The 14772-nt window shown below is 46.4% G+C and overlaps 1 protein-coding gene across 8 annotated transcripts in view; it reads right to left on the bottom strand.

The window, feature by feature from the left end:
- The window catches only part of LOC147201869 (forkhead box protein P1-B-like), a 110607-nt gene that overhangs the window by 17172 nt on the left and 78663 nt on the right, over nt 1-14772 (bottom strand). For 6 of the 8 annotated variants that reach the window (XM_086117677.1, XM_086117683.1, XM_086117676.1 and 3 more), the window contains 3 exons: nt 13231-13381; nt 6497-6683; nt 1844-1951 (listed from right to left, as the gene is read on the bottom strand). In XM_086117677.1, coding sequence (XP_085973803.1) covers nt 1844-1951; nt 6497-6683; nt 13231-13381 — 446 coding nt within the window. The remainder of the gene's footprint in view (nt 1-1843; nt 1952-6496; nt 6684-13230; nt 13382-14772) is intronic. The other 2 variants (XM_086117678.1, XM_086117680.1) reach the window with 1 other exon arrangement.

Genomic DNA, 14772 nt, shown 5'->3' with positions numbered 1-14772 from the left:
GCGCTAGAGGGCACCGCGGTGTTTCAATGGCTCTGACCCGCACGGCGGGGGCCGCTGTTGACCGACCGAACCCCCACCCCGCCCCTCCCGGGCCACGCGCACCTCTGCGCGTTGAGCACAAAGACAGGATCTGGTGCCTTGCGTTTATCAAGATAGCGCACGTAGGTCCGTCATGTATTCTTAAAGACAGAACTAATACTCACACAGTTTAAAACAACATTTGCGAGCCGCGTTAGCTGTTACTGTTGGCGCGCGCGGTTGAAATCTGTTTGACGTTCGAGTCCTCCTCACCGTTCCTTCTGTCTGGTCGCGACATTCACAGACCTCGACAATTCCATCGTTACACTAAATACGTTTGGTTTTTTTTTTGATGTCGTGATATTATTTCGAGTCCTTTCAGAGGCCCGCACTATCAGTGGCTTGGCTTCATGTGGAAGCGCTTAAGGGGTTTGAGCGCTAACACCTTGGTGAGCTGCTCGCAAACTGGCCTGCTGCGAGACAAAGGCGGCTTTGTGGAGACTCACCCCCAAATGTTTTCTTAACGTGTTCCAAGCAGTTGGAGCAGGCAACTAAAGTAAACAAGATGTTGCCATGATAAAAACACTTGTGAAAACAAAGCAGAGTGCACTGACCGACATTGTTAGGGAGAGTTCTACTGTGCGGCCAGAATTTGATTCCCTTCCCTTCGACCAAAAAAAAAAAAAAAATAAATAAGGGGCGAGGCAATGTCCGAATACAATAAAGAGTGAACCGGTTTAAAGGCGCCTCCCCGAAGCCAAAATATACGCCCGAGTGTGAAAATACAAAGCGAGCTTTTTTTTGTTTTTGCAAACGGCACTCCACGCGTCATATTTGTTCGCAAAGTCACAAGCGCTTGAGGGGGCAATACGAGCGGATTCGAGCAAACAATCAAACGGGGACTGGAAATATTGACGACAAAGTTTGGGTCGTCTCACAGGCCGCCCCCGCGTGACACCTTTTGCCCCACGTCTGCTGGGAAAGTGTGTGACTGCTTGTTTTTGGGGATCACGGGATTGTCTCATATCTTGTTGAAAGCGAGACTAATCCGGGGTGACAGTGAGCCATTGATCTGCTGCCACGAGGCAGATGTTTTCATCCTTCTCCGTAACCACGGTGCTGTTATGAGCTGGATTAACAAGAGCGCGGCGCGCGCCGGCTTGATAAGCAAACCTGGGGTCTCAGGCGAGGCGAGCGCGACGTATCACAACAACGCTCGGCGCCTGGCCGCGCGCGGTCTAATCTGTCCCGGAGTTTGTAATTTCAAAGCGGGTGTTTCTGTCCAAGATAAAGCGCTATGAACGTGCGCGGTCAGAGAACGCCGCGATGGAGTGGTCAACAATTAAATGGCGAGGAAAAAAAAAAAAAAAGACAGATGGAACCATGAAAGAAGAAATCGGAGGCATACAAGTGGGGGGGGAAAAAAGAAGAAAAATGGCACCGGGCAGACAAGGCAGTCAAAGACAAACAACAAATCCCCACGCTCCAATGACAAGGGCAAACATGCAGTGTGCCTAAAGTGTGGCCCGCTACGGATAAACATCCTACGGTTGTTTGTTTGGGAAAAATGGTCCCCATCGCCATGGGAACTGCACTTATCACAGGAATTAGAGGCCCATGGCGTCCTCCAAGGGGGTCTCGGGCTCCGTACCCTTGTCAGGAGAGCACTGTCCCAGACACTCACTCAAGGAATAACAAACAGCTTTTGTTACAGTGCATTTGTGTGAAAGGTGTCCCCCCCCCCCCCCCCCACCCCAAAAAAAAAGAATGTGCCAAAGCGAGGTCACACCCACACACACACTTGGAAATGGAGACTTGGACTTACTTCAAGAATGAATGGAAATCATCAAAGACGGCTTCACATCCCGGCCACTTGCAAACGCCGTGACCGTAGAGAGGATGGCTGTGGGGGTGGCAGTCTTCGACGGTGGATCTGAAGCAGAAAGACAAAGAAGGAAAACAGGCGACTTAATGACTCTTTCTTTCACCGAGCTCAAATACTCGCGGCAGGATCGTCACCGGTGTCAACGCATGGCGACAGTTACAATGCTCACGGCGAATCATCTGCGGTGAATTCAGCCGCGAGCGCTGCCGTGTGGTTCGCCCGATTTAAACCAATACACGGAGCCGCTGAGATAGAAAAGTGTCACTTTTTATTTTATTGTATTAGATTTTTTATTTTTATTATTATTTTTTTAATTGTGACGATTCACCGTCAGAGTCCTCACCAATACCGAGCGCCGATTCGTCTGGGACTTTGACTGTGTAAAATTCCATTGAACACGATGAGACAAAACCACTGTGAAGAAAAGCTTTCTTTCGGACGCATGTGATGCTTCGCTGACGTGTCAGACTGCCGCTGCGCAGCGCTAACTACTGCCGAGTAGGACTTACTCAATGTCACATTTTCGCAACTCAAACTTGACCGAAAGAGTGCCTTAAAAAACAACCGTAGCCGCATGCAGAGTGCTGTACATCCAGTAGCGATCAGACATTCAAAACCAGAGACGGTTCGAATGAGACACGAATAGCAAAAAAGACAATCAATACCATGAACACGAAAACAAGTCTCGTGCTGAGTCGAAAGCCAAAGAATAAAAATGTGCTTTCAAATGAATGGCTTGCCTAACGTTGAGTTGGAAGTATCAGTTGGCTGGTATCGGCAGCCTATGAGTACCCGGATCCTAGAAATAAGATCCAGGATCGTTCCATGACCGACACCTGATATCGGTGCTCGCACATTCCTTGTGCGTACATCCACAAATTGAATTGGGTCTGCCTGAAGGAACGTACGTGTCGCAATGTGAAAAGCAAAAGAAACTTTTCAGATTCAGCTCAAACTGTAAACATTCCCACCTGGTATCAATTTACTCTATCTACCGGCCGATCCGTGTCACAAGGGGCTGACGAGCAACCACAAGATGTAACGGGGACATCTCTAAAACAACAACAACAACACCGTCCATATGGCAAAAGGTGTGGAACGAATGTCACCCCAAAGGGCGCTTGAGGAAGTGGTCCGGGGGGGGGACTCGACGCTGAGAACAAGACAGTCAGCCATATGGAAACAAGCACGACTCAAGACACGCAACTCTCTGCGACAAAGGCCGGGGGACTGGCCTCTATCGCTGCCACCTGTGCTTTTTGTTTCCCACCTGCTAAAACACCATCCAAGGCATTGCAAAAGTTGACATAAAATGCAGATTTGTGTTTAAAGCCGTACGCTTTATAGACAAGAAAATGCAGCTTGTCGCTATGCATGACGTGAATTTAAGAAAACAAGCTGTTCATTTGTTGTATTGTCAGACAGTCGCACCTCTTTTCAGCGGACTCCATTTACAACGTTTTCACCCCTATCACATTTCAAAGTCCCGATTTCACGTCATCCCATTTGCCCATTTGGCTTCCGACGAATGCCTTTATCGCGTCAACTTCATTAGAACGACCAGATTTGTCCCACAAAATCGTGAAAAGGCCTTCGTGACGACGAACAGTGGCACCGCGAGCTTGCTTATGAACAAAATGTACAGCGCAGGATTCCCCATCCGTTGCTTAGCAACACTACTGATCGACCCGGAAGCACGGCGCATGTGGTCTCGGATCACGTCTGGTAAACAGAAGCAAATCTCGCCGTCCGCGAAAGCTGAAATTGTCTCTCACTTTGGAAAGGGAGTCTCCCGGTCCGAGCTCAGCCGAGACTACGAATTGGCAAAGTTGACGATTTTGACAATCTGGCAACAAAATCATGGCAGAGTTCAAGGCCAACGACACATCCTGAACTGAAGAAGGCACTTTTCATTTGCTCGTTTTCTTCCTACTGTTATGACGTAGTTGTAATTGACACGTATTACATGTTCATGATTCTACATCTGTGAAGCTTCATATTAGATTAGACGTGGTGGTTGGCGGCCATTTTATTGGGAATGGTTACAACGAACGACTGTACAGATTTACTTTATTCCTCGAAGTAGGTTGTAACGAGGTTCGACTTTATTTGTTGGTTTGATAAAACCCTTGCTTCAGGTCCTTGGAATTGACCGACCAAAAAAAATGCACCGCAAAATTATTAAGATGCTTCTCAAACAAAGTCCACAAAACTGCCGCGCTAGAAAGATAAATACGGATTTTGAGCCTTGCAAGACTCACACGGGGATTCCAATCCGAGCAGATGCAGGTTGACTAAGTTGAGAGGCAGGCATTTTGTGAGGGAAGCCGTCGCGAGACGGAGCCCCGATCAGAGCCTGTTTGCCGAGCGTTCTTCAAGACAACTCAGCGGCGGCGGCGGCACGCGCCGCGGCTTCGGCGTGTGTCAAGACGGCGGTGATTGAATTTCCCCTCCTTCCTTAAGACGGAAGCGCAAAGCCGATGAGTGATTCCTGTGGATGCACTTAAGGTTTTAGTTGCAGGCGTCGTCGCTCCCGGCCAGATTTTATATGACACATGAAACTAACTACATGGTACTTAGGGCCCGCTGTAAACCAATCCCAAGCCGGTCGGGGGAAAACAGGTCCATCAGAGGAGAGGCGTGTTTCTGTTGTGCCTGACAAAAGGACTCACCAAACCACATCGATTCAAAGTTTGGCCTGGGCAGGAGGAGCCAGCGGCTGCTCCCCGTCGACACCCGGGCCCGTTTCGTTCCGCTTGATCTTTCCAACCCTGAAATGACTACGCGGCGGTTTTCTCGAAGACGCTCGAGAACGGCGCCGCGGTCAAATGTAAACTTGGTCCGCACCATCAAAATACAACGGACCTCGACGGCGGTTTAGTTTGAACATGCTCGGATGCCATCTTCGGTAGGAACTGCCGGCATCGATCTCAAATCTTATCAGATTAGGTTGTTCACTGTTGCGACATTCATTCTGAATGATGTCCATCTGACGTTATTGAAGAATTGTTTCCGGTAACCTATCTGCTATCGGTGACACATTGCGGTCAATGAGAGTCACCCGCTCGCTCTTCTGACGGATACGATGACAAGGATACGGGTGTGAAACAATTCCGTGGGCGAATGGCGTCTTCACCTCCGCGCTCGTTCTAAACCGCTGCTGACATCTTCATTTAATCTCTGACAGTCAACGCTTGGCAGCTCGAGCGCCGCGTCTTCCGTGTTCTGCGGGGCCCGCGTTTTTTTTTATCCCTCCCACTGATGCTCACCTTGTTTGCTCACTTGTGGCCACGTGTGATGGAGGGAGCGAGTCAATATCTCATCCCTCACACATTGCTTCCACAAGACGACGCCCACACGCACCCCGACACTAAATGAAGCGCTGCAAGTCCGTGGATTGGATGATCCTCGACTGTATCAAACCTTGCCTCGTGGCCTGGTTCTTGATCGGGATCTTGAAATCCACTTTCAAAAAAAAAAAAATCTCCCTCCCACGCCCCCGCAAAATAAAAATAAATAATAAAAATCTCACCACCGATGAATCGTGATCTGTGTCGCTCCCCGCCAGCTCCCCATCCCACTTACACACACACACACACAGAAATGCGGTGTTGTTTTTTTTTCTACGTGGCTTTCTGAAAGGCACGTTGGTTTTGATCAGCCACTCCGATGTTATGCAGTGAGCTCATGGTGCCTGGAGCCTTGTCGCTGGCAGTTCAAAGATCATAACGGCGACGGTGCGAGAAAACAAGCACGTGCGCAAGACGCCAAATTCCTGCCCTCCTTGCGACAGAAACAAATGGGATGATCCATCGCCAAACGGAAAACGCGATCACGCCGCCACTTAGTTTCAGTTTGCTCGGTTTAGTGCCCGAACAATGAGTGGAATCAGGTTGACGGCACCGAAAGGAAAGAACCTCGGCGCGTGTGTTTCGTCTTGAGAGACGCTACAGCTAATGTGCTGTTATGTTCTCGAGTAGAATGACAGAAAGGCAGACTTGACCCCCCCCTCATTAACACCAGTGAAATATTAAATGAAATATACATTAATTATAGACCCCGCAAGGCCTGTGGGGGCATTGGAATTTGTGGAGACCTCACATGGAAGATTTTGCGGCTTAATGAGAAAAATGGCGGCGCGGTGGGCGACTGGTTAGCACGTCGGCCTCACAGTACAGTGCAGGGTTCGATTTCGGCTCCGGCATCCCTGAGTGTCTTCATCTCTTTTCTCAGGAGCGGGAGCCTCAATTTTTTTTTAGTTTACCCAAAAAATGGATGGATGGATGGATAATTTACGCTCAATGGATACTTCCAGTAGGTAGCGACACAACTCAAAATGTAATAGAATGACAGTAATTTCTGAAGATAATACCGCACTGCGTGACACCAAGAGGTTTCTCCTCGTACTGTAAATTGGCTCGGGTCCCCAAAACACTAACAACAACTCAGTATGGCGCATTGCAGTTCAACACTAATGCTGGCAAAGTCAATTCATATTTTACTGATTGTGTCAGTCAAAATGATTTTTTTCCCCCCTTTTTTGTGTATGCGAATGATCCGGGCAGAGGCAGACAAAAAGGTTGTTGTCCTTACATTTCTCTCTTATGACTGATGTACTGCCCATTGGTGGGGGGATGCTGGTTGTGGAGAGGGTTCTTTGGCGGGGCCGGGGAGGAGAGATCGAGGCCCCGGTGGCCATTGTTGCTGCCGTTGTGTTCCTCCTTGACATGGGCGGTGGTTACCTCCTTCCATAGCTGTTGCAGCTCTGCAGGAATCATGCCTGGAACAAACAAATTGGATCATCAAATCAATTAGCAGCTAATCCAACTCTCTCCTTGGCCATTTAATTAAATCATTTGTCTGTAAACAAAACCGTGTATTAATTAGAATCTCAAGCAAGTACAACCCCCCCCCCCCCACGCACCACCCCCGCCTCCTCAATTCTCCTGTCATCTGGATAATGTTTGTGTACACAAATCCCTCGTACTCACGCAAATTTCATGCCCAGAGTAAAATAATTAACATTCAGACAAGGCATGAAATCTGAATAATGGCCATCATGTTTGTGTGGTGTGCGCAGACAACAATATGTTTACAGCAGCAACACTAGGAAACATACCCCCCCGCCGCCTCTTTGAGAAACAGGACCCTGGGGTAATATTCTCAAAAGCGCATTAATGTGCAAAATACTTAAAGCTCTGCACCGCCTCCAATTGACACAGAAGACTTAAACCTCATTTAACAAGTCAAGCACACTGCAGCTAGCAGAGCTCTTTGAAAAAATAAATCCCTTGCAGACAGATGACATTGTTGGTGTGTTGACAACACATCTACGATGCGTGTCTGTGTGTGTGCCTGCCTGCCTGCGTGTTTCTACATTGCGCTGACAGCAAACTTAAAGGCGGCGGCGGGGGGGGGGGGGGGGGGGGGGGGTTCGGGGGTCAGGAGTTTGGATAAGAAGGTAAAATCCGGTTTTGGAGTTTTTTTATTTTTTTTATGGCAGTACACCATATCGTTTGTGGTCATCTATAGCATTTTGTCACCTTCCTAAAATAAGCTGACATTGATATTTTTTTTGTCTTAAATGCCTTATGCTGGCCACCTCTGCTAAAATTGGCTACATACTGAGTAGAAATTATGAATAAATATAATAGAATCGGTTATTGTTTTTTTTTCATGTCTCCCGACCCCCTGCCCAACCCCCCCCCAAAAAAAATAATTCCAGAGAGATTTACCGATTACTGCAATATTGTCATTTGACAAAATTTAAATGAAGCTATCTGCGTGTGTGAACTCTGATGCCCATTTTCAAAATAAAAACAGAAAAATCTGAAAAGGCGAAATCTGAAGACAACGTGCGCATACTCAAATCCAGCGTGCTGAAGTAATCCACATGTTCAAAGCAAGTCCTTGCATATGTGCTGTGCTTTACCTTACAATTAATTAAAGCCATTCTCAAAATGAGCAGTGTTAAATGAAAGATGATTTGCACGTGCTTATCTACTGGAGTTTCTAGTCTCCGAATCCCCCCTCCCCGTTTCTCATCAGCGGCTCTATAGATACCACAAGTGCTCCTTTCAACCACCAAATTGTAAGACACTGTATGCAAAATGCTCGGTCTTCATTTATTCCTGTTGTGGAGAAAAAAAATAAATGTGAAGATCTCGGTGCGATCAGCAAAAATATTTTTCATTTGATAAGCTACTAAAGATTTTAATTATGCCGGTAATGGAGAACATTGGCCTAATGAGGCGGAGGACTCCGGAGAGACGCAAGGGCTAAGAAGTGTGAAATGAGTCTGATAGGATTGCTCTAAATTCACACAAGAGCGTTTGCATATCAAAGAGCAGGAAATGATTGCAGGACATATCAATAACCTTTCCACGTTCCAAGGAGCGTCTTTCCACATTCAAATATTTTGCTCGCTCTTCTTCTGCTTGCGTGTGTTTTCCCTGACTGCCTTCAACGCCTTGCTGAGTTCTAATCCGAGTGCGCGCCCATGACAGGCAAAGCAGGCTCCATATTGCCGCCTGTGTTTTAGCATGCAAATCCCCCGCTCGCCCATTTACAATTACGCCACTAAATGTTCCATTGAGCTTTTCCTGTCATAAAAACAGACCGTGAGGCAAAAGTTCTTCCTTTTTATCCTCTTTTTGAGAAGGTCACCGGTGATGCTCGTGTCCTGCACGGAGACAGAAGGACCGATCATCCCCCCCGCCCCCACTTGGTGCCCGGTGACAGTGGGCGATGTATTTTTAGCCGATGTGCTTGACAGGGCGGCCCACACCGGCTCAATTACCTCGCAGTCCTGGTGACCCCGACACGACTGTTTACTCAGATGAAAGCGCAACGGATGGAGGAGGCTGATGAGAGCGGTAACAGAGTGGGAACAAAGGTCTCACCGGCTCCCAGTCAGCTGGAGAATAGAGTCCAAAATTCTGCAACTGCTCGGTAAATCGCTGAATGGTTTGGGTCCTGAATACATTAACGGATTCAATACAAACCCAGTCGGGCTCGGAGATCTGCCCACTCGGGCCAATTAGTGCAGCCCAGAGTTCAAAGTAAGCAAGGTGAAGCTGCGTTTAGCGGTTATGCTGCACACAAATGGAACAAGTTGCCAACAGAAGCGATGTCAGTCCAGAGCGCCAATGCTTTTAAAACCACGTGGGAAAAACGTGGCCATTTTTCCCCATACCTTTGATTAAGCCCCCCCCCCCCAATTTTAACCCCCCCCCCCATATAGTTATTTCTTTATTTTGAAATGTTTCTACAGTGTGTCACCTCAAATGACAATAAAATGCCATGACACAAATTTCCCTGAGCGCGTTATCCTTTCTGGTTGAACAATGGAGTTGCTTTTGCAGATGTCTCCATCTGATTACAGCGGCACAAAACGACACTGATCCGTAAAATCCTCTTTCTTGGTCCGGCAGTTTGCCCGCCTTTCAAATGCCGGATTGGTTTATCTTTCCTCTTTTCATTTTTCAACACAACCATTCGGCTCATTACAATGGGGAAATACAGACAAGCGCGTAAAAAATGTATGTCGTTGGGACACGTGATTGATCACCGGCCTCCCAACGCAATTTGAGCCCGGCAGGTAGCTCTGGCACGGAGACGAGCCGGGCACTTCAACCTCCTCGCGTCCTTGTCCCCCTGTACCCAGGTGACCATGTTCGAGCAAGCAGAAAGTTGATTTAAGGTTCATAATGACATCAGTTGCAGGCCATCATCCTGGAAATAAAAAATGGCCCCCAGTGCTCGAGACTCTTTAAAGCGGGCTGTTACTCCTCGCTCACAGTGCCGGTGTCACGGGGCGGGGGGGGGGGGGGGGGTGTAGGGACAGTGACATTGCTATTAGTTTATTGTTCCGTCAGGCTGGGACCTGACTGCACCCCTGTTTATGTTACAGTAATCACTGGCCTGCTGATATGCGCCCCTACGCCTGAAATATGTCCTGCTTCTTGCTGCAGGAACTATTACCGCTAACCTACGGCTGGATGGATCAATCACTGACAGGTCGGCCGCGTTCCCCACTGCTGTCCCTGATGTGCTGCTGTTCTGTAGGCACTTCGTGGCTGGCCACATTCTTTGCTTTCATATTACCGGCAAATTTGTCTTGTCACCGTCCCGCTGGCCTCTCGGAGACAACTTTAATGATGTTGCGCGGCAACGCGGCCCTCCTTGCCGCACAACCTCAAAGGGGCACGGGGGCCATTTTCACCACAGCGTGCGGAGGCGGTGTGTGCGCTTTGCATTTAAATGAAAACACATCCTCAAGGCTGCAGCCACGTGAGCGCGAAAAACAACCGGCGACTCTCTTATCGGGTCAAGAGGACGTGTGTGTGAAAACGCGTGAGCATGTGGTGGCGGAGAGAGGTGGGGGGGGGGGGGCTTATATCCTCCCGAGCAAATTGTTATAATTTATAACAGATATCGTCTAACTGCTTCCAGGACTTTGAACGTTAATGTCAAAAGAATTTACAGCAACAGAAAACGATAATACGAAGGATTCAATCCCAAATTGTCTTTGACTCAAATTTGTTATCTTACAGGCTTACACAAAATTTCAACAGCCAACTGGAAAGCATTAATTATATCGCCTTAGAATTATTACTCCCATTTATTTTAGGAAACTGATGATGCATAGAAGTAATCCAAAACACATTATGCTCAACAAAAGCTTTAACCCTTTCTTGTCTCGCTTTTTAATTGTTGTTTTGGTGTGGTGTGCGAGTTAATTCCCAAATTATTTATAAACTGGCCAAACGCTCAATTAAATTTATTTATTATTAGCATTTTTATTTTATTTTATTTTTTACATTTTGAGGACTGTCCATGTCTCTGATTGGACAATTTGGACTGTACAGTACTCAAGAACCTTGGTGACTGGTTGCATGATCTAAAGCGTTATAATCATCTCCGGCACACATTTATTACATTGGATATGCCAGCGAAGAGAAAGAGAATAGCAAATATTTGTACTTGGTATCTCTTTCAATGACATTTTATACTGTTTGCCACTCTCCTGCATTATCTCTTGACCCCCCCCCCCCCCCCCCTTAACTTCTGCTAAACGTTCAGAGACAATCGCTCTGAGGCAATGGCCTCAGAATTTGAACAGGGGTTTGAATAGTTTGGGCCAATGAACGGTACTTATCAAAAGCGAATAGCTAGACTAAATCATTGTATTAATAGCAAGATGTTAAAATGAGCAAAAGAGGAGTAAGACGGCCGTGCCAATTTATTACGCCCGAGTTTGAATCCATGATCACTGGAGCTCAGATAGAGCGGATCAAGTCATCACTTGCGAGGACGCGGCGCTAAACGCGAGGCGAATATCGTAGATTAGATCACAGCACCGTAGGCCGAGCCCACTGATGCGTGAACGAGTTAAGCGATGTGGAAAACAGAAAGGTCATCAATAACTTCAAACAGTCAAGCAGAAAACGCGTTGAATAGGAAGACAAACGGGGGAGCTCAAACGACTAGCTTAAGTCGTGTAGCAGCTGTCGGAGACACGGAGCACACCGTCGATGGATCGCGAGGACAAACAATTGAGCCGGGCAAAAACGAATCACTTCGGACAACAGATCCGACTTATTTTTTAATTAATGGGAAGAATAGCGGAAATTGGAAATGTGAAAGGAGCAAAAAATAGCAACTCCGGTCATGAATGAAAATGTCAGGGTGTTATGACACACTTTGCACGGAGAGTCAAATTAAGACGGGCTTGACAATCATTTTTAAGGTAAAAAATAAGCAAGTCCATATTTTAAAAGCTGCCGTGCCGACTTTGAGGGAATTTGAAATGCAAATACAAATGAAGTACACGCCCACACCCACACACCCACACACACGGCCGGCAAGTGTGCATGGCATTCGCTGATGTGATGATGACACAGTCTAAACAGGATGGGACTGTTGCGAAAGCTCCCGCAAAGTACAGTATCTGCCCCTATCAGCCGTATAACGCTTTACTCAAAGGGCGTGTGTTTGTTTGCCAGACATCTGACACAAAGCAATTCGGCAAAGCACACTCAACACGGCGGCGCTCCACGCCTGTGCCCGCGGCAATTGCCTGCGAGCGGATGAGTGATTCCATACCCAGTCCAAACAATAACAGCACTGTACAAACGTGTTTGTGTGTGCCTATTACCTAAGCACCTCTGAACCCTCCTGTTTTTAATCACCCTTATCTTGTTATTTCAAAACTGTTTGTCTTAGCTGGGAATGAATAGTGAATGTCATGTTCTGAAAGCCTTACGACAGTGTCTTTTGTCACAAGGCGACCGCTCCTTAACAAATAGGAAAAGAATAAATAAAGACACAAACTTGTTGGCCAAACAGACGTACTGGCTCCCGGACAAGCAAACATACTGACACTTGATGAATGATAAATCCAACCTCGCCAAAGTTCTTTGCAACGCAGCTTCTTGGAGTCACCTTTGGATATGGCTTGCTCAAGCTCATTAGCTTCCCTCCTTAATTGTATATATTTATGTTTATCTATCTATCTACAGCAGGGGTCCCCAAACTTTTTCCTGTGAGGGCCACATAACTTTTCCCTTCTCTGATGGGGGGCCGGTGTCAGTTTGTAACAGAAAAAGTGTGACGATCGTAGGGGAGCTTAAAAAATGTATTGTTTTCCAGAAAGCCACACATAACCAAATAACCCTTTCCAGGTTCTTTACAGAAAAAAAGTCAGGAAACAAATAATAACAATATTAATGAAATAAATAATAACTAAATAACCCTCTCCGAGTTCTTCACAGAAAAAACAGGAAATAAATAACTAAATAACTCTCTCTGGGTTCTTCATAGAGAAAAAGCCATGGAACATTAACTTTCTGTTGTGCCATGCACAATCTTAACAGATAAAAGTTCAGCTCAGTTGTCAGAGAAGAATCTCTCTGACACATATGAGCAGTCTCCTAAAGTTCTTGTGTTCCTTCCTTATAATCCTTTTGTAGGTTCCAGTAGGCTTGTAGACACCGCTGTTTGCAGTTAGGCTTTTTTTGGGGCGTTTTTAACACAGTGACGGGTCATTTTGACCCGAGGACAACAGGAGGGTTAGAGGGCCGGGACAAATGTGCTGACGGGCCGTATCCGACCCGCGTGCCGTAGTTTGGGGACCCCTGATCTACAGTATATCTATCTATATAGATATAGATATATATAAAAAAAAATACACACACACACACACACTGACACACAAGCACACAGACAACCGATACAACGCCCTAAATGTCTTTTTTCAAATCCCAAGTGCGGCATAGCCGCATCGGGTGCTAATTCAATCCATTGTGGTGCTAAGCAGTACTGACCGTGCGCGAGCGACTGCAGCGGCAGGCCCGTTTGTCCGGGCTGAATGGTGAGCAGCCCTTGGCGCTGAAGATTGAGCAGATGTTGCTGCTGGACCTGCTGGACCTGGAGGAGCTGCTGCTGGAAGGCCAACTGCTGCGCTGACACCTGCTGCTGAAAACACAGGCAGACTTTTTCAAAACGCAGCCCAAGAGTCAGTGTGCATCCCGCAAGATGTTTTTCATGTACAACGCTGCCTTAGGTGACCACGGGAGAGGAACAAAAAGAAAACACTTTGTATGTGTCTGTGAAAATGCAAGCGGTCTCGTAAAAGTATCGTGTGAATGTCGAGCAAAGTCCTCCTATGTTCAAATGTGGCCAATATCTTCTTTTTCCACAAATCTAAACTATTGGTCAGTCCCCACGTGGGTTTTTTTTTAAACAAATTATTGTCCAATCAGAAGTGTTGAATATGGCTTGACTGGTTTTGGTGGTGAGTAAAAAAGTTACATATGAAACCAAGATCAATAAAATGGAGAGGAAGTCCAAGTTATACAAAAAAAAAAGTTCTCATAATGCCCCATTTCTTGAGTTGCACAAAAAAATCTATTGTTAGAAAAACCTCTCAAAAAATCCTCTTCAACCTGTTCACACTTGATTTATTTTTTTGACTAGCAGTTTGACGACAGATCACGAAGTTGGGGCTTTCCAATTAATTGAAATGTAACCGTGATTTCGATTTTGGTTTGTCACAATCATGCAAACGTCAACAAAGAACCCCAATTCAGGTGCTGAATGGCGCGTTCACCTCCGACGTAAACGCACCAGGAAGCAGCAAGCGTGTTGACATAAACGTGATTGTTCCCTCCCTGAGCGGGCTTTCAACGATTTCATGACACCACAGTTGGGAGTTTATTGTAAAACTAAATGCACAACAAAAAGAATTACACACGTTGCAGATTTAAACACAAGACAAACTTTGTTTTAGAATGATCGCCAATGCTAATGCTAAAGTCAATGTCAAATGAGCAGCTTTAAAAAAAAAAAAATCATTTTAGGATTGAATTTGACTTTGTTACAAATTTTCTTGTTCTTTCAAGTTATATTTCGAGTTGAGTTTTCAAGGATTCAAGCATTTTTTGTTGTCAACACACAACAACAAAATAAGACCAAACAAATATATTAAAGATGCAAGGGAAATGCTTGTTGGCAGTTTGAACGTGTGCAAAGACGCAGCCCAGCAATGGAAGGTGGAGATGGGGCAGAATGAAACTGCCGTGCACGTGATGTAGCGATGTCATTTTGGACGTAACTAAAAAACAATTTTCTTTGAAGTATTCAAGAATAAAGTCTTCAATGCGCAGGAACAAATGAGCACGAGTGTGTGATGTCAGTTTGTGGGGAGTTCGTAGTAGTGCTGGTAGTTGAAGAAATAATTGGTTGTCATAATTGGGATTTCAATACGAATGAGAACGATTCTGAATTGCCGAGCCCGAGAGCAAGTGGGAAGAGAGAAAGGGCCCGCTAAAAGCTGTGGTACCGCACCCACTTAGCTAACACGGGAT

The sequence above is a fragment of the Hippocampus guttulatus genome, chromosome 8, assembly GCF_054856545.1.
Source record: "Hippocampus guttulatus isolate MCC_2025c chromosome 8, RoL_Hgut_1.0, whole genome shotgun sequence".
Lineage (NCBI taxonomy): Eukaryota > Metazoa > Chordata > Actinopteri > Syngnathiformes > Syngnathidae > Hippocampus > Hippocampus guttulatus.
Note: the sequence above shows the minus strand (reverse complement) of the source record. Positions and strands in the feature narration are given on the sequence as shown.